The 19,854-nt window shown below is 40.4% G+C and overlaps 2 protein-coding genes and 1 long non-coding RNA gene across 5 annotated transcripts; 1 reads left to right on the top strand and 2 right to left on the bottom strand.

Annotated features, from left to right (window-relative positions):
- Window positions 1-11,515: 11,515 nt before the first annotated feature.
- On the bottom strand, window positions 11,516-12,723 carry LOC117591138. The gene is made up of 2 exons (XM_034284249.1): window positions 12,541-12,723; window positions 11,516-12,466 (listed from the first exon to the last, which is right to left on the bottom strand). Exons 1-2 carry the CDS (start codon window positions 12,605-12,607, stop codon window positions 11,694-11,696), a joined length of 840 nt encoding a protein of 279 aa, XP_034140140.1. The 5' UTR covers window positions 12,608-12,723; the 3' UTR covers window positions 11,516-11,693.
- Window positions 12,724-17,322: 4,599 nt separating this feature from the next.
- On the bottom strand, window positions 17,323-18,137 carry LOC117591146. 3 transcript variants are annotated; one of them, XR_004574360.1, is made up of 4 exons: window positions 17,968-18,137; window positions 17,620-17,914; window positions 17,497-17,564; window positions 17,323-17,432 (listed from the first exon to the last, which is right to left on the bottom strand). It is a non-coding gene; the product is annotated as an uncharacterized LOC117591146 (long non-coding RNA). The 3 variants fall into 3 exon arrangements; XR_004574361.1 differs by having other exon boundaries at window positions 17,634-17,914; window positions 17,968-18,136; XR_004574359.1 differs by having other exon boundaries at window positions 17,497-17,914.
- Window positions 18,138-18,680: 543 nt separating this feature from the next.
- On the top strand, window positions 18,681-19,122 carry LOC117591145. Its single transcript, XM_034284253.1, has 2 exons — window positions 18,681-18,780; window positions 18,847-19,122. The coding sequence occupies exon 2, from the start codon at window positions 18,867-18,869 to the stop codon at window positions 19,023-19,025; it is 159 nt and encodes a 52-aa protein (XP_034140144.1). The 5' UTR covers window positions 18,681-18,780; window positions 18,847-18,866; the 3' UTR covers window positions 19,026-19,122.
- The last annotated feature ends 732 nt before the right edge of the window (window positions 19,123-19,854 follow it).

The following is a 19,854-nucleotide window of genomic DNA, read 5'->3' as shown; positions in this document are numbered from 1 at the left end:
GTATGAGGCACTTCCATTTTACTTATGGGTTCGTATTATTTATTCCAGTGTGCTGCCGCTGCCTAGTGGCTTCGGAGTAGTGTCGAGTGGTAGAGGCACGGCACTCTTCTCCACTGTGTGTGTGTGTGGCACTCCCGTGACCCGTGCGGGGCATTAATGTTAATAATTTATATGGGAAATGTATGCCAATGTACTCGTAAATAGTTAAAAATTATATTTGATTACGGCCAGAGCTTCGCTATGAAAATTGGAATTGATTTTCCTTTTGTTGCCAAGTATTGAGATAAATTGTTTAGTAGGCAATTTCTATAAGTGTTGAGTCCGTCGTCCGTTCTACGTCGTCCTGCGTGACAAGAAAGACCTGCGTGGAAGATAGAAGTGTTTCTTATATTGTGCGTAAGCAAATCCATAGAGACAGAGAGAGAGAGATTGAGATTCCATGGTGTGGCACATGAAATGTTACGAGGATTGTATTTTGCGCTTACTTGACTTGACCCTCCCACAGACCCAAAACCTAATGCATTTGTGGACTACATTTGTGATGATTAGATATACTTTTGGGACAATAGCTGAAGTAGTGGCAGTAGCTCCATTGTGTGCCTGTACTAAAATTCATATTCATCCCAATCATGCCTCTTTCGATTAAAAGAAAAACTCAAAAGGTTATGCGTACGATCTGCTAATTATTCATTTTCAGTACATATCTCGAAAGCCACAAAAGCCAACTTTTCATCGTCAAGGAGGAGACGGAGCCGGAGCCACAGTCTGCCTGCAATCGCGCCTCAAACTCATTTCCTAATCAATTAAATATTCCGATTTCAATGGCCCAAAGCCAACGAACGGACGAATGAATTCCTGTAGAGGAGAGGGGGGAGGGGGCGGCATGGAACAAAGGGAATGCCTGGACCTGTACTCACTACTGTGCAGTCCGGACTCTCCCTGGATCCTTTTGTGATTACGTAATTACGTTTAATGAATTCAGGAAAACGAAAAATGAAATTGAAAGACCATTCCGTTTGCGAAACGCATTCGAAGAACAACTTCTTCTTTTCCCCATGAAGGCAAGAACCTTTAATTTTCTTCTCTTTTTTATAACTTTCTTTATCCTTATTTTCACTGTGGACTGCAACTTAGGCTTTTGTCATTTTTCATTTTCAAGACCTGAGAAAAGGGATGAAGGAGAGACTGGAGGGGTCTGTGGACGGTATGCAAATGTATGTTTTGGAAAATTTTACTCAACGTTAATCTAATTTTTTTTAAGTGTGGGTCACACAAAGTCAGTTAAACAATTTTGGGGCCATCGATTTTGCCATTGTTTCCCATCCTTTGGCTCCTGTCATGAGCTGCTTGCTGCTCTGCATGGGCACTCATTGAGTGCCATTTTCCCTACTCCCTCGATTCCACACCCCAAAACCAGAGGCGTGGCAAGTGTTTAAAGCACATTTTGGGTAATTGACATTTTGACGTCAATTACCGTACTTTCAGGGAACGAACGACACAAAAACTTTTACTCAAGCACCCTACTCTAGGACGTTGTTTGTTGAAACAACAGGAGCAGCAAAGTCGAGGGGCAAGTTCTTGCATGGGTAAGTGTTCAACAAAACGACAATAAACTGAAAACAGGCAGAGGTGTCGCATCTTCGTATTGTAATCGTATGTAATCCTTGGCAAAGAGAAGGGATTTTAGTTATTTTAGTTATTTCTCTTCACTGAAACGATGCGTTGGAGAGAAAGCTCCATGGAAATAAAGTTCCAAAATACAACTAGGTTCAAAGTCAAGAATTAGCCTTATTTATTCTCCAGGGAAATATTCACTGCTTCGAGCAGATCTCTCACATTGCTATAACAGAGATTGTTATGGCACTTGGAGGCCTTGACCAGCGACAACGTCTTCGGTCTGGATGGCAAAAACGAATGAGACTTGTAGTATGTTCCAGACTCATTATACACAAATTAGGAAATTTTTTGTAAATTAACTGAAAACTCCGCAACAAACTAGATAAAAAAAATAGGTATCGAAAAGCATTGAAATCTAATTTAAAAATCTACCACAGAGAGGCCAACTACATATCATCAAGATATCAGAAAAAAACATCTTCTTGGCCTCCATTTGGCGTCCAACTGGCGCCTATTTTAGGGCTGCTGCTGCAGCTTCTTTTGAGCCTGTCATTGCCCCAGACTGTCAGTCTGCCAAAATATTCTGTATGTCGTACAAAAGAAATCGCAGCAGAGTCAGCATCTACTATACAGCAAATTTGGCTACAAAGGAAGTGTCATTGAATTTTTACACCAAATGCAGAACACAGCAGACAGTAGTAGCAAGGCAAAATAATAATATAAAGACAAGAATTCAATGCTTCTCGCTTGTGTTTCGCTCCGCTGCAGCGCAAAAAAAAAGTTCAAGTAATTTTAGTAATGGAATGACTTTTGAATATTTGAAAAGCTCTTTCGGCTGCATGGCTGGTAAGTATCTTTCTTCTCCAGAAACTATTCGAATTCGTGACACCGCTTTCCTCCATAACCAACCAACTCCCTATCCGCATTCTCTGCACATGCTACAGATTCCGCTATGGAATGGACAGATATGGACAGAATCTTCAAGGGAGTTGCTGTGAAGGAAACTCTCGCTCTCAGCGCTGTCTATCGTCGCTTTGAAATGTTCATAAACATTGGTGCTGTCGACATTTGCTTGTTTCCTTTCCTTTCTTCCCGTTTAATTTAAAAAACATTTTCCTTTCCCAGCTGCCTGACTTTTCCGAGTCTTACATCTGGGCAATCGCGTGTATTTTGTTATCTTTTTTCCCGAATAAAGTTTTCTGGAATACAACAGTCAACTGTCGGTCGTTTCTATTACCATATTATCCGTATACGGGGGACTCTTCATTCATGTAACTTGCAAGTTTTTAAATATTTTAACTGTTTACCAGCTACAGTATAAGAGATACTTTCCATTGTGATAACAAGAGGTTAGAGGCATAATCTCCTACATGTGAGTGTCCTTGAGGAAGGTTTTTTTTTTTAAAATATTTAGAAAATATAATACATAAAAGTATTTTTTTCCTTTCATTAAGATGTCCCACTATTGAAATAATTGCTTGGTCCTCTATAAGCCAAGAAGGATCCCATTTAGTTTTGCTCTAATATTCGGCTTAATATTAAATTGCAACGAACATTTTGTCTGACATTTTGTCACCCGCACTCGTCTCGAGACTCTGCAATAAAATACCCCGAACAATCAACAAACCACAAACCAAAATGCTAGGAAAAAGAGAGAGCAGCCACACAAAAATTGTAATATTATATAAATAAAATTCTCATCATATTTTTATAACCACGTAGACATAAAGATTCCTATCCCCAGGGAGGGGGCGGACAAGGAGGAGGCGGTGGCGGTGGCGGTGGAGGTGGAGACGGAGCACGGACAAGGTCCGAAACGAATTTTCGGTTTCCGCCTTTCCTCTCGCTCCTGAACTGCTCTCTTTTTCACTCTTCTGTGTGTGTGTGTGATTGTGTGTGTGTGTGTGATTGTGTGTGTGTGTGTATTTGTTTCTCTGTTTGTTGTAATCTTTTGTTATGTGACCAATAAAGTAGGCGGCGGGCTGTTGGCCCTCATGGCTGGTCCAGATAGGTGGGCGTGACTTGGGCCACAAGGCGTACGAAATTGGTACGTAAACCCCCGGCATAAGCCGATTGTGCAATAAAAGGATTTGTGTGAAAAATTGCATGAGCACGCATTTTAAATCCACATTAAGTATGGATGGACCTTAACAGGGGTCATACTGTGGGGCTGGGGGGCAAGAAGCCAACAGAAAATAAATAAACATAAAAATAAATATGTAATGAAAGGCAGCCAAAGGCATGCAGTGACGAATGCGTGTTGGCGCGTTGCAAGTTGTTGGAGCTCTCTGTCTCTATTGAGAAATGATTTGTGTCGGGAAGGACAGGGGCAGGGACTTCTCCTTGGCATGACTGTTTCCCCCATTCGTTGTGAGATGTTGTAAATAAACATAGCTATATTCTAGGATAAAGAAGCCATTGACCGCGTGGAGAAACTCTGTTAAAGAAATGTCTTCAAGAATTTGCTAAAAAATTTGGTTATAGTTAATCCATTCAACAATAATCTCTAAAATTTCCCCTACAAGCGATACGCTCACCTGTCTGACTGCTGTCTTTCTTCTGTCTGTCTATCTGTCATACAACTCATTTCTGCAATTTAGTTCATGTTCAATAAACAAAACTCTGGGCATGCAGCAAGCAAAGGCCCAGACGGACCGGAGTCGGACCCATCTGCAAGTCAAAGTTCAAGCAAAGCCTCAGCGGCCACCAACAATTACATAGCCATCGGCTATCATTACAAAAGGTTGGCCCACAAGCAATTCCAGGGCCCGGCTTCGTCTGTGTCTTGGCCTGGTCCATAAATCACGTCGCTTTTCGACTTTAACTGCACTGCCTCTCCTCATCCTCTCTGCGTGGGCTGAGGGCGTTGCCTTGTTGCTTTTTGTTGAGAGATCATTTTAATGCAAACAAATTGATCGGAGGTTTGCCCAATATTTTATTAAAGGCTCGTCTTGTGAGAGGCAAAATTAAATCTGATTTAGGTTTATTTCCAAGATCAACATATACAAATTTGTAATTTGTATTGAATGATGCATTAAATAAACTTAAGACTAAACTATTACAAATGTCAGCAGCAATTGAAAGTAAGAAACTTTCAGATAAAAAGGCATTGAAAATCTGATGAAGATGCGATGAGCAAAGTGTGGAATACTCTAAAAAAACTGAGCGAAAAATGAGTTACAACTGGTACACCGGGGCAGGAATGCCCCATTTGCGTAGATGGTATGAGTGCAAACTTTTCTCCCAACTAGAAAACTTTTTTTTTGCAAGTCAAAACAGCAACTGAAAATAAAATAAAACAACATTCACACATGGCTGGCTCCCCGAGGAGAGGCCCTGAATGTCAGGCTGGGACTGGGAACAATAGAATAGCCAAAGAACAGAATAGTAAACAGAAAGTTTCAAGTGGATCTTGTTGCGGGAATACTGAGAAATCAACTCATGAAAATACATATATCCCAAAGAGCGATTTATGTTGGGCCCTAATTTACTTTATACAAATATTTTGCTTTTACTGCTAGAAGTACCTCTAAGAGCCTCTTTTTCATCACCTTTCTGATAGATTCCTACTCCAAATGACATAAACCGAAGTGTCTGCCACACAATTCAATTGCAATTAATTATCCCAACCAAAAGCCAAAGAATTTCCCCAGTCGGAGGCTCGATTTATTGGCCAAAAGTTTCAGGTGCATAAATTCAAAGCAAGAACTTTTGGCCCAAAATCAGCCAGCAACGCCAGCAGCATTCCGGCAATCATTCATTGCGTCAATCAAGGTGAGAGGCACAGGCAGCCACAACCGTTTCGCTTCAATGCACACCGCACTCGCACTCGGCACTAGCATTTCAATTTAAATTAAAAAATTTAACCCAACTTTATATAGAGTTTAAATATGCCCACAACCTTTCTCTCTCTGCCTCTTTGCCGCCTCGTGTGTGCACTCCAGAACTCGGCTAAAAATCCAACGCCTCGTTGGACACAGAAGAAGGCGTAAGTAAGTACCAAAGTGAGCAATGAGCAATGAGCAATGAGCACAGGACCACAGAAGAGCTCCACGTAAGCAGTAACTCTACAAAAACTTGTGCGGAAATACGCGCACGCGGTGCGAGTGAGGATTGGAAACTGCAGTTAATGCCCAATAAACTTTATGCACTCTATTCCCCATTCTCATTCCCTTATCCAGGCTGCATTTCCGGATTCAAACTCGATTGCCGCATTCATCCGTTCATTCACTCGCTTTGATTTCATTAACAAACCACAGACAATTCCAGACACGTTCCTGTATCGACCACAACAAAAACCACACAGCACACAAAAATCCGAAATTGCCAATAGAGACTGGGCTTCAGGGTTCATTATTGTTGATGTTATCCCTTTAGAAAGTCATTCTTTTGCCTTTTACATAGGGTCACTTTTCACAGGAGGCAACAAATGAAGAGAAGAACGAACAGCTGGGATTGTTTTTTACGTATGTGATTAAAAAGAGCCTGGAAATTCGAGCCCCAAATAAACACACATAAATACAAAATATTAATTAAATTAATAATTAACTAATACTGCAAACATTTTAATACTTCATAAACAATATTAGTTTATATAAAAAAATATTTAAATATGAACTATATTTATTTGGAAATCTAACAGGACTTTTGCTGTGACCTAAAAACATTAAGTACTGCACTTCTGTGAACTTATTAAAACGGTGCTAAAAATATGATTTGTTTTATTTATTCATTGAAATCTGTATTAATGCACTCAATTATCACAATTATCGTTCGAAGCAGCAAAATGTATCCACAATCTGTTGATTCGCTTATGTGGGAGACCCCGCTGCACATATTCGATTTCCGTTAAAAGCGAATGTTGTTGCAGCATAAAATTCGTGTTACGAGTATGTGTGTGTGTGGCCCCACTCCCCCTGCCTCCTGCATACTGCCTCCTGCATGCTGCCTACTTCATACTTACTACATTGAACGTAACGAACTTTGGCTGGAATGTCACGTGTTTCATGCGTTCCTTCATGCCACTGCTCGGATGCTGCTGACACCATTACAATAACAAACAAACACACACACAGACAGTGAGAGAGAGAGAGAGAGAGAGAGAGAAAATGGGGGGGGGGATTTTTCCTTGTTTCCGTGCCTCTCTGTTGCGCAGACGGAGTTGCACAGAGCAGCATTCGCATTTCGTTGGTCATTTTTGTCATTTTTCGCACACTCCACTCAAAGAGCAGAATTAATTACGCTAATTGAAGAGCCAAATGCGACAGAGAGATAGAGAGCGGGAGATAGAGATAGGAGTGAAAAAAACAAGAATCACAGATGCATGCATACAGCGATACCATAGAGAAGTGAATGCATAGACTCGCCGTCGTAGTTTGCTTTCAGGCTCATTCCTCCATGCGTTCTGACCAATGTTTTTTATTAAACTAAAACATTTGTCCCTCTCTCTCTCTCTCTAGCTCTTTCTCTCTCTGTATCTGTCCAGGCACTGCTTTCATTTAAATTTAATTGAATTGCTCCAGGTGATATGGTACGTCGCGTAGTTTTAGCTTATTGGATTGGATGCCTGCTGACTTTGATTGTTTTTGATAGAATACCTTTTAGGGATGTGCTTTTGCAAAAATCTCACTTAAAGAAAAAACTATAGTTTGAATAAATTCCCCCTTTAATGTAATTTAATTAATTTAATTAAGCAAACAAATGAAGAGCACACATCTCATTGACTGCAGAAGACACTCCATTTTTATCGAGCTTCGACAAACTGTCGGGGAAAACTTTCCTCAAGACAAACCCAGCCGGCAACCCGGGAAAACCATCGACCAGTGAGCGTTAGATGTAAACTGTGCACATAATGTGAGCGTGGTGGCATGGAAAAATGCATTCTCGATTGGAAAACTTTACAAAAAGTTTGGGAATGCGTGCGGTAATATTTATGTGGCTAGTTCCTAACGTACGAAAAAAAAACAAACTGAAGCTGGTGTGTTTGGGGGATGATTTGAAATGCAAAAATCTCTCTGAAAGTATGGAAGTTGACACTCAAGTTTGTAAATCCAATAAAAATCACATTAGCCCAGCGGCACTTCGACGACGGAAGGCAAACAGCGGACCCGGTGATAGTACTCCAACAAAAGTGGAACTTAAAGCGGGCGGAGCAAAGTCCAAGGAGAAGGAAACTTAAGGCAACATCTTCTGCTCCCCGCGGCTTAGGAAATGCTAATGATCCTGCAATAAAGTGTATAAACGGAAGCTGGCAAAATAAATTACCACAAAAGGCTTTTAAATTTGTAAGAACAAAAGCGGAGAGTGAATGTCCACTAGTGACTCGTGAATGTCAGCTAGTATTTTAATAGGTTTTGATTAAGTTTTATTGATTACATTTTTCTTGGGTAGAAAGATGTCTGAAATGTTATAATTCTTTGTAGCTCTTCCAACAAAATGTGGGTGGTTTTTCTTCCATATTTTCTGCTTGTGTGATTATGTGTGCATTTAAATTTATACATAAGCAATTACGAGAAGTACAAGGAGCACTGCCACCAAATGGAGCACTTGTCTAGGCGTGAAAGGCGCCACCCATGGATGCCTGATGTCTGCCACTGGAGCGAAGCATCTATCTCACTGTGTGTGCGAGTGTGTTGGTGCGGCGTCAAAGACCAATTATGCGCACATTTCATGCATAAGAAAATTCAATTCCACGTTCATTTGCACATGCAAATCAAATTTATTTGCGGCAAACACACTCTCCTTCGCACCACGCGGCGCCCAGCATTTGCAAGTAGTTGGTGGAGTTCCTGCTGTCTCCTGTCTTATGCCCTGAAAATGTTTCTCAAATTCTGCAGCCACAAACTTTGACAGCATCTTCCCCCTTTTTTTGTCCTCTCTTTTGCCTTTTCCTTGCCATTTCCTACCAATTTCAATATGCCTTTTCCACGCACTTTCACAGCTTTTCAATTTTCCATTTAGTGGAGTGCCAGCATGGCAGAGTGAATGCTAAGTTCTATGGCAAATCTAATGGGTTTTGAGGCACCACATGAAAAGCTTTCATTACACGTGAATGTTCTTTTGTATCTTTTGAATGGATGTATCTCATAATTAACGTAAGGGAAAATGTTGCTTTATTGAGAATTTCCATAGAGTTTTCCCTGATTAATGTGCAGATCTCTCTCAAGCAGGTAAAACGCCTGTTATGAAAATATTATGAAGATATTTGAACCAATTTACCATTTAACCATTAAACTATGGACCAATCCGCATTCTCCCGCTCACTCCCTATCGCTCTGACTCTCTCTCTTTATCTGCTTCTCTGTGGATCAAGTGGATTTCCATGTGTTTGACATTTGTGATCCGTGTCCACTTCATTGCTGGACCCTAGAGAGAACGCCGTAGAGGACACTACATTATACTTATCCTCGTCCGTTCATTGTAGTAGTTGCTACCAAACAGAGGCTCGCTCCACTCCAAAACTTGAATAATTAAAAATACAATATTGAAGTGCAAACATCTGGCAGAAAGAACGGAACAGAACAGAACAGTACAGAATAGAGAGAAAAGCTACGATGGGGAGAAACGGTCGTCTCCCTCGTGCACTTAGTCAAAGATATCCACTTGCAAGGACAACGAAGGGAGATCCTTGGGATGACACTGGGACATGCTGGGAAATGCTGACAAGCTGTGCAAACAATCGAAGCAAAAGGCATGACATGACAACAAAAGAGTGAAGAAAAATGCAGTCCGGTTGAGTCTGTGATTTTGCTGCAGGCTGCCTCTGGATGAGGGCTACACAGAATGTGTGGAGTGTTGTGTGTTTGTGTGTGGTGGAGTGCTTATGGATCAACGCCAGAAACAAACTATGAGAATGTGCCACGCTCGTGTCAGTGTACTGCTCAGGGGTGATGAATGTTGGCAACCAAAACGGGGCAGGATCAGGGGAGAGGACTACTGGGAGACGCTAACCTGACTGGGGAATTCCCTATAAAGTGAGAGGGAGATGGGACTTAAGAGGAATTTATTAGGATTATTTAAAGGGATGCCCAAAATATTACCCTTGAGGTTGTTTTCTTTGTCCAATCCCTTTCCTATTGCTTCTAAAAGCTAAACTAACCAACATTTTCCCAACGCAAAGTATTCCATTACCATTAGAAGATATCTTAAGTTGCACTTTCTAGATATCTGGACAGACTCGTATGTTCCATATGGAATATCCCCCATATCCCCCAATCAATGGATCATCTCTAGCCAAAGAATTGTCAACATGGTTGTGGCATTTTCTGGCCGCGTGCCTTTCCTTAGCTCTCTCTCTGTTGGCCTGGTCATCCACTGTGTTTGCTCCTTCCACTGCTCCAGCTCCAGCTCCTGTTACTGTTACTGTTTTATTTATTGTTTGCGCTCATTTGAGTCAATTACGGCAAACGGAGATTGTTAATTGTTTTGTTGCTGCTGCTGCCACATCTTGTGTTGGCTCTGCTCCTCTTCAGAGTGTGGTGACTGGCTGACCGACTGAAGTCCAAGACAAACAAGCCGCATCCTGGACCTGGAGATACCCTCCTCGTCTCTTCACATTGTTTCACATTATTTATTCGGCCTGAGACGGAGGTTCTTTGTTTTTGCTGTCTGTCTCTTGTTTTGTTCTGTCGTTTATGGCATTCGCTCTTCTCTCTGTCTCTATCTTTCTTTGTGTGTATTGGCCTTTGTGTTTTCTTTTGGCCAATAAACGAGCCAACTCTGGCGGAGGCCCTCTTGGGGTCGAGTTTAATGGTGCGTTGAACATTTGGTTCGGTCTCTAAGAAGAGTGTACCGTGACCCCAACACCCCCCCCCCCCCCCCCCCCCCCCCCCCCCCTGGGATACTCCCCCATTTGGCAGAGGGAGTGGGAATGTTGCTGATGTTGACTTGTTGTCCTGTCTCCTGTGTGTTCTGTCTCTTGCGTAAACTTTAATTGACTGTCAGTTCATTTGAGGTAAGTTTTAATTAATTTTTGCCAGCGTTTGCTTGGGATGGCACTTGTGTCTGCGACTAGGACTGATATGCCAACCAAGGATACATGACACTTAAACGTCCTGCTAATTGTTTAGCCAAAATTTTTTGCGGTTCCTTCAGCGTTTCCTTAACATGCCCCGCATTTTATGAGGGAGTTCCGGATAAAACTCATAAATTTTTCAACTTTTGCATCAGCGCACATTAAACTTATTAAAAGCTTTCAAAGGCAGCAACTCAAAACAGCAGTAGCAGTGTTTTGTATAAGGATTTAAACAGAGTATTAAAATGCAATTTCATATGCCAATTTCATGGCTGCTTTTTGGGACTGTTTAAGTTTAGGAATTAATTATCAGCCAATACCTTTTTACCATTTTAAATTTTTGACTTTTGTTTGAAAATATAATTTGCTCAATCTTAATCTGCTCAATGCATGACAAATGTAAGATTATTTTAGAGTAAATCAACCCAGGAAAATACATGTACAATAATACAATACACACAATATACAAAATACAAAAATTTAAAAATATGTAATATTTATTAAATATAAAACGCGTATACATATGGCACTAAAATGTTACGTTTAAAAATATCTACAAGGGCGGAAATGCTAGAGCCAGTAATCGTTAAAAAAATATTTGGAGTTTTTAGATTTTCAAAGGTTTAAGAATGAAACATACGCCCGGTTCTTCGTCTGATCAGTGAGGAAAATATCTCCCCTCCGAAGTTCCCAGGAAGCGGCCGTTCAGTCCTTCAATGACTGTGAAATGCTCCTCATCCTCTGCGTGGATACCATTTCGATGACTTAGCCTCGTAAGTGAAGGCTGGAGAGGCACGAGAGAGGCATGTATAAATCACACCATGAATTTGTAGCTGTACTTTTGTGTATCTCTTACCAATTTTACTTTTCTTCACTTTCTTGGCCTTTTTTATGATCTTCACGTCTCTTACAGTTCGATGGGGAAGGTGGTGCTTTTTCGTGACTTTGCGATATCCTTTTGTTCGGACTTCTCCTTCTTACGCTTCTGTTGCTGTTGCATCTTGATCATCTCGGGTATCTTGTCATCCTTGTATTTGGCAATCATTTCGCTCTGCTTCAAGCTCTAATGATAACCGTGACGATATACCTGGGGCCTAAAGTCAACGGGAAGGTGGGCGTTATGCTCCACGCCTCGTATGCATCGCATTATGCGATCGTTTCTTTTGATTTTATTCGTTATACTGGCTATATCGATGTAGTCTGCTTGATGCTCCTGGAGACGCTGCTGCTCCTTGAGACTTTGCTGCTCCCGTTTCCATCTGGATTCGGGAAGTGTGGTATATGCCATCGGGGGGGTTTTTTTTATGTTCCAAACGTACTCCTGGCGGTAAGATGTCGGTTTCTCCACTTTCACTAGAGGCACAATTTTCCTATCTCCTCGATTGGGCTTACTCTGGGATGCATAACCCTCGTAGCGGCTTTCCCCAATCCTTGTATACTTGCTGACCAGATTCGAGTCATTATAGCCAAACAACGTTTGCTTCCTCTGAGTGATATTGGATTTCATCAGATCCATCAGCTTTTGCTTTAGTCCTCCCTGGACTTTCACGGGTCTTGGGGTCGCGTATGATCTTGCCGATACTTTCTGCTCGTTTTGCTTCTGCTGCCGATGCCTTTTCAGTATGTTGTTATTAACCTTCTGCTGCGTGGTAACCTTTGAACCGTGCCCAGTCCTCTCAATTAGCTTCATCGATTCGGAGACATTCCTTAGGACCGTGCTCAGTGGACCGTTCTTCGACCAACCCATGTTGCCTTGCGACTCCTGCAGCGTATCCGAACTCATATTCAGAGTGCTCGTGGCATATTTATTTAATGCTCGACTCCAGAAACTAAACGCTACAAGGGATACGTACTTATATACATTTTTGCTTCTCTATCTGCATCTATGTATGTATCTGATGAAACCTTACCATTTCCCCTTACATGAAAACACTTGCAAACATTCGCTAAAAGACTAAAAGTTTTGAATTCTGTCATGATTATCTCACACAAAAACAAACTAAAAACTATATAAAACTAAAAAACAATTTCGACAAACATAAAAAATTTGGATGGTTTGGCATGTGTAACCTCTGAACGTCGTGAATCTAATGAAAATTTCAGATATTTTGATAACGAAAAAAGAAAAAAATACCACATTTCGGACTGCTACGATTCATTTTAGATTTATTGACAATTATTTTATAAACTCGTCGTAAAACAGTAGATATGTACATACAAAAGCTTGAGTAATAAATTCGAAATAATTTCAGGAAGTGGCGAATTGCGAGTTGCTGCGAATCTGTTACAGATTAATTGACAACTTGATGGGACTACAACGACTCTGCGACACCTAATTGAGCATTACCCAACTTGATGGCACTCCCACCTTTTGTGGTTTCTTATTAAGAAAACTATAAAATTAAATAAAACCCCAGAGTCATAAATAATAAAATCAAAGCCACTGTAATGTCACTTGATGGATGCCTGCCTTACAGAGAATTGGGATGCGCTTCATTAGCCTCAACAATTATGTAAAAACTTTCAAACTAACCAAAAAAGGTCTTAAGAAATGTTGCTCAATATTTAACAAGTTACGACCCTTGCCCCAGAGAACACCTTAAACATGACTTAAGCAACCATTCTCGTCAGCATCATCATCATCGTAGTCCTACTCGCTGAAGGATAGCCCCACCCAAATCGCTTCTTTTTTTTCCCAAACCTGGTTCTCCTTGACTACTATGTTATTTCTCGTTTAGAAAAATTGCTCACGCACCGGTTCGTCCTTTAATAGCGGTGCAGAGGGATGTATAGCAGCAAGGGATATTTTGTAATGCTGGAGGATGGGTCGGTGTGTAGTAGATTTTAAGTGCTTGGACCGTTCGCTCGTTGGTTCTTTGTGGGTTTGCTTTGGTTTTGATTTTGATTTTGTTTACCGCTTACCGTTCACCATCCATCCGTTTACCGTTCCACTATTCACCGATTGAACGTTCGTGTATCGCTCTTCGCCTAAGCGCATTAAAAGTTGTCTTCTTTTTCTACCTTACTTTTCTAGATGTTTCTCGTTATAGTCTTCTGGAAGGTATGCATCTTTATTCTCGGGGTTTGTTACATACAACGCATACGTCGTGTTTCTCAGTTTTTTCATTAATTATTATAATTACCGATTTATTTTTGCTAGAGAGAGCGAGGGCCTGGAGCCAAGCTTAAAAAATCATGTACCAGAATTATAATGGTACGTTTTATTATTATTATTTTTGTTTTTGTATTACCCATAAGCCATTACCCATAATGTATGAAATTTGCCTCAGATTGCTTAAGATATTTCCAGCCTCATTATTTTCATTAGAAAAAAAAAAAAAAAAAAAATAGTCCCGAAATCCAGCTGGACAGAGTGTATCCATTGTCTACATTGGTCTTCATTCAATTTCTGCCTTACATTTTGTATTCTTTATATTTTGCTGTGCACTTTATCGAAAGCACATCACGTATTGCACCTGATTTGCTGACAATCCTCGGACAAGAGGACAGGACAGAAAAGGACAGAATAGAAGCCATCAAAAGCAGTGGCTTAAATACATCCCCAAAAACAGTGGTCGAACTTTTGCCAACCGACTTGCATACGAAATTCTATGATAATAATTAAGATTAATTGCTCCTTGCGAATGGCTTCAATGGATGGCCCCTTGATAAGTCATTTCTCAACTCTTACTTATAGACGAGGCTGTGATTTGCAAAGGTGTTGGCCAAATGAGACCTGAATTGAGATCCTAATTGACAGAAGAAGGGTGGAAGCCGAAACCATGCCTGGCATAACCATAATATGTATCTTACGAGAGATATACGGCAGCTGCCAGGGGGCAAAATATGCAAAATAGTGTGATTAGGCTCTGCAGCCAAATGCCTTTTGTCTGTCTTAATTGTCCTCGTCCTCGAAAATTATGTTTAGGGTAATTCCAGTGGGTTGTTGGCCAGACACAGGTAGGAATAAAACAATATTGTTGTGTGCAAAAACACAGACTATTTGGCTGTCTGCTGCTTTCCGACACAAGGAGTCTGGTCTGAGAATTCTCAGTGCAAAAAGTAATCCCCCAGAAAAACAGGGACGGAACATATGCCTATGGGAAAGCTGTCCAAATATCACTCATCTATGTCTCTTGGCATTGGCTTACACTCTGCTTTCACTAATTGTCATCTTGTGGAATAGAGTCACCCTCAATGGGATTCACACATCAATCCCAAAAAGAAGGTACACACAAATCCCACAGAAAACTGGAACAAGTCAATGTATGTGTCACACATTCCAAAGCTCTGGGCCGCCCCAGTCGAACACAGAAAAGTTCCTTGCAAATGCCAACTGCAGCTGCATTAGGATCTCTTCTGCTCGCTCGCATATTTTGGTAATTAGATTGCAATCGGACTGGCCCTAGTGCTGGTGTTGGCTAACGCAGCGTATGTGCTATGCCCCCAATGTCCTGAGAATCCTGTCTGCCTGCGTTACTGGTGTATGGTGCCGGGTTCCTGTTTCCTTTCCTCTGCTGTTGACATAAATTACTGGTTATGCATAAAAGTGCAATGCAAAAATGCAGTTGGAAATCCATTCAAATCTATGGCAAACTTCTTGTTGGGCAATTGAGCAGGTTACTTGCCACAACATGGAATTAACCCTTTAAAAACACAATAGAAAAAAAAAAATGATTTGTCAAAAAATGTTTTAATTTTGGATTGGAATTTTTTGTCAATATTTTCTTTTCTACAGGAATCTAAAAAATATTATTTTCTGTTTAGTTGCTCCCTTAATGAATATTTCCCTTATTTATTTGCCATTAAATCTCTAAAATGCAAACTCTCAAGGCAATTTCTCAAACATAAGCCAAGGGTTAAATTGCATGCAGATACAGTTCGTAGGGAGGGGCGCCTTCAATTGGCCATTGCCTTGCACTCTGCCACAGATACAAGAACGACTGCGAGTACGAATCGTATGCATGTTGGGGATTTATTAACTGCTGAATTGGAAAAAATGCAGAAAGGACAGACACTGGACTAAGGACGGGGGTTCTTGGCCATGTACCATTAGTCTCTGGGGCCAACAAAATGCAAACAAAAATCTCTCCAGTCTACCGACCCCAGAAACCCAAAGTCCGGTTCCAAGTCGGAGTGTAAGCCTGAGGTTCAAAGGAAATGTGGAGTCCAAAGCACTGCGCTGACTAAGCATAAGAAGGGAAATTGAAAAGGCAAGTCGCGTATCTTTGGTGAGCAGTGTTTTGTGTGCATAAAATTGATGAAGAATACGAGCGGAAAAGAGTCTACACGGGAGTGTAGAGAGCACGCCAGTATATAGGCAAATTTTTATGCGTTATTTCCTTACTCCCTCTCTCTCTATCTTTTGGTTTTATAAATCAATTAGGCATGCAAACAGCTTACTCTCTTAGCTGGTAAATAGCAAAAGGATTTCTTAATTCGCTGCTACAAAAATAAAATACTATGTGCATGTGGATTTGAAAATATAGAAGCTACTTGTATGTTTGGATGAGCTGAGAATATCAAACAAATCTAATAAAGAATTGTTCGTTATTTCTGAAGTGAGACTGGGCAGTCGCAATAGTGTATCTATGAAATACAATTTAAACGATAAGAGACGTGTGACACTACATCAGCACCTTAGCGGTGTTTTGTCAAATTTAACATTTTTTCTTCATCTACATCTTCAACACTTCTCACACCAACACGCTCCTTTAGCTCGCTCCCCTTCTCTAGACCAACACACTGCAGACTAGCGGCAGACGCAGGGGCCGCACACAGCAGAAGCAGAGTGTGAATGAGAGAATGTGAAAAAAACAAATATAAGCTGCGGGACGGGTGGGTTTAGCCACTGCAAAATAATTTCTTCATTGTGGCTATAATAATGATCCAATCGGATCCCAATTTGGTGATCTGATAGATATGGTCATTCCCTACGGAAGTTGTCTTTTATCTTCAAAATTGTAGATTTGGAAAATTTTCGCCATTTTGCGGGGGCGGAAGGGGGCGGTTCTCATTTTTGAAATACACTTGTAACAGTGTGAGCATACAGAAGTCTGGATGCAAAATTTGGTGGCTCTAGCTCTTATAGTCTCTGAGTACTAAGCGCTCATCAGGACGGACAGACGGAGGAGCAGAATGGTCCAGAGTAGGGTCCACAGCAGGTTCCATCGAAGGGGCCACAGTTGGGTGAACAGCAGGGACAGCAAGAATAACAGCAGCCACCACACAGGATGTTGCCGAATATCCGCAAAACTTCTTCACGGAAATTTTGTTTTGTTTGTGGTTTTGTGAACTTTTTATACCCGGTGCTCGAAGAGTAAATAGGGTATATTGTATTTGTAGTTGGAGCAAAGTGCGTAACGCACTTAAAGGATATATGTATATTCTTAATCAGCATTAATAGCCTGGTCAATATATCCATGTATGTCCGTCTATCCGTCTTGTTTGACGACTGTTTCTCACATACTATAAGAGTTTTGTGTGATGATTCATGTGATATCACACAGAATCAAGTTTGTTTCAAGATTCTGGATTCTAAATATCTGGTGCGGAATACCAAAATTCTGTCAAAGAATCTTCTGCCGAACCTTCAGCTACACCCTTAAGTATCCCCAAAAAGAACACTGCTCTTAATACCAACATTAAACACACAATAGTTCAGTGTACATCTAAATCACAATCAGTCATCGATTTTATTCAGTATTTTATTTGCGTGTGAATATATTTTATATATTTCTTATATTTTTATTTAATTCCAGCAATTCCCTTGCGAGTAGTATTCATTTGTATAAACTATAACCTAAGCAAAAGGAACTGGAGTTATTTTTTAGCTAATAATACAAGCTCCCACCCGAAACACTTACAAAAACCATTGTGTAGAAGTTTAGCTTTCTTTCAATTGTATCGATAAAAATCCTTATTGCGTTTCAGTCTGCAATATGAATATGGGATTAGAATATCGAGAATAAATCTCTTAGCCAATCAACCAATATTTTGATACCCTAAATTCAAATGTTATGGCTAAACACGTATCCTTTAGGAATTGGAGTTGACTCATCGTCCATTTGTTATAATCCAGTGATTTTGCGTGTTTGATATAAAGTAAAAGTGTACACATCCTTTAGGAATCATGTATTGATTTCAATCCAGTGTGTCCAGTTTGATCTAAGTCTGTAAATATGCTTAACGATGGATAGTTTGTGTCTCCTTTATGCACATACTTTATGCACGAATACTAGGCAGTTCAATAATTTAGTAACATTTCGTGTGGTGTGGTGGATACTGTGGAATGGATTTATATTAGAATGCCAAATGAAATTTCCTTTATTTCTCACCTTTTGGCCATCATTGGAATTAGGATTTAAGAAAAATAATTTTTACACATGTGAAACTTTTCACAAAAACAATTTTAAATCTCAAATTTAAACTCAAACTTTCACAATACTTTTTCCGAAAATATAATTTTTTTGTTGGCTGAACGAGGGCCTGAAAACGAATGAGCATATATTGGGATTTACAATTGATGACTGAATGTTACAGCCTACTGACTTGCATATTTGACAGAAGAAATTTCGTTTTGAGTGAAATTAAACCGAAGTACAATGGGACTAAATTATAGACACGGTGTGGCAGCAAAGCTACATTTAGTCATATTCATACGTATGTACAAACATAGATACATATGTATGTAAGTATGGGCCTGTGAGATGTTGGCCATCTCTATTTGTCGCCTTAGGGGAACACATTTGATGGTATTGTATTAAAGCATTTGAATTAAATCTAAAATTGTGCAGCCCTTTACCCTCTACCCTTTACACCCTACCGTACTTTGCTGTTTTTTGTGGCTCGATCGTCTACGAATGATCTATAATGAGCCTCTCTAGAGCTGTTAGGCCTCGCCCTCAGAAAAATAATTTCGGACTATGGGTCCTTTCTTCACTTCCATTCCATAAAGCCACATTTTTATATACATATGTTGTTATCATAAAGTATGCCATGATATCAGCTGCCGCATGGACCATATTTTGTAGGTGTCCTGTCTAACACATATTTTTCATTCAATCTTTGGAGCTCTAACCCTTCGGACTGTTTTGTGAAAACAGCAAAATAAAACCTAAATTAACAACGTTCCGCCTCTTCTAAACAAAGTAAATAGATTTGAAATTAAAAAAACATCAAATTCAAAATTTATTTTTAAAATTTTTTCCTGGCAGGACAAAAGCAATTTACGAAGATGTGCAGCTGGCCTTGTTATCCCTCTGCCGCCCTCTGCCCTTGCGGTGGTTGTGGACCCAGTGGCTACTACGATCCCTGCTTTGGACCCTACAATGGTCCATTTAACTCCAGGTGTGGCACAAGTGGTCCAGGATTCTGGGGCGGACGCTGTTTCTAGTCGTCGCCAGGATGAGAAAGATCGATCGTCTTCACATGCAACAGTCGGGAGGGTTTAAACATTCAAAAATTCAATAAAATTATGTTTCAATTCTGTTTGTGTATGACTTTAATAGAAAGGCTAAGAGCGTGGAAGATAAAAATAACGAGAAGGGACGTGTGAGACGCTTCTTACGCGTCTAAACTTGTACAACGAAATTTTGAAATACACTTGTAACAGTGTGAGCATACAGTCGTCTGGATGCAAAATTTGGTGGCTCTAGCTTTTATAGTCTCCGAGTCCCGGGCGCTCAACAAGACGGACGGACAGACAAGGCTATATCGACTCGGCTATTGATGCTGATCAAGAATATATATACTTTGTGGGGTCCAATAAATCCAATATACCTATTTACTCTTCGAATACCGGGTATAAATACTTCCAAGGAGCCCCCTAACCACGATGTTGCAGCTTCATCATTTGGAAATTCAAATATACATATTAGCCACAAATATCTAATATAAATGCGCCTGAAATCCCAAGGCCAACTTCGAGAATTTTAATTACAACAAGAATATCCTAGTGAACGCCCCTTTTTACACACATTTCACATATTGCGGGCCACTGCTTTTGCATTGCTTTCTGGTTGTTGTTCGTTTTTGGTTCTCAGGTCCTATTTTATGTTCTGTGTCATATAATTTACATGATGTGTGGCTCATAAAATGTGGATGCGTTGATTACATGTTATGATATCACTTTGTGTTTGCTAGGGACAACAAACAGCACGTAAAGGATGTGTGATTTCTGCTGGTAATGCAAGTGAATCCAAATGCGGGGACTGCAGGAGCTG

This window comes from Drosophila guanche, unplaced genomic scaffold, assembly GCF_900245975.1.
Source record: "Drosophila guanche unplaced genomic scaffold, DGUA_6, whole genome shotgun sequence".
Classification (NCBI taxonomy): Eukaryota; Metazoa; Arthropoda; class Insecta; order Diptera; family Drosophilidae; genus Drosophila; species Drosophila guanche.
Note: the sequence above shows the minus strand (reverse complement) of the source record. Positions and strands in the feature narration are given on the sequence as shown.

Bases quoted from the DNA above. Each gene is read 5' to 3' on its own strand.
- LOC117591138 (XM_034284249.1), bottom strand. From the start codon at position 12,607: ATGACAGAATTCAAAACTTTTAGTCTTTTAGCGAATGTTTGCAAGTGT. The intron at 12,467-12,540 runs GTAAGGTTTCAT...TATCCCTTGTAG, and splicing joins TTTTCATGTAAGGGGAAATG to CGTTTAGTTTCTGGAGTCGA.
- LOC117591145 (XM_034284253.1), top strand. From the start codon at position 18,867: ATGTGCAGCTGGCCTTGTTATCCCTCTGCCGCCCTCTGCCCTTGCGGT.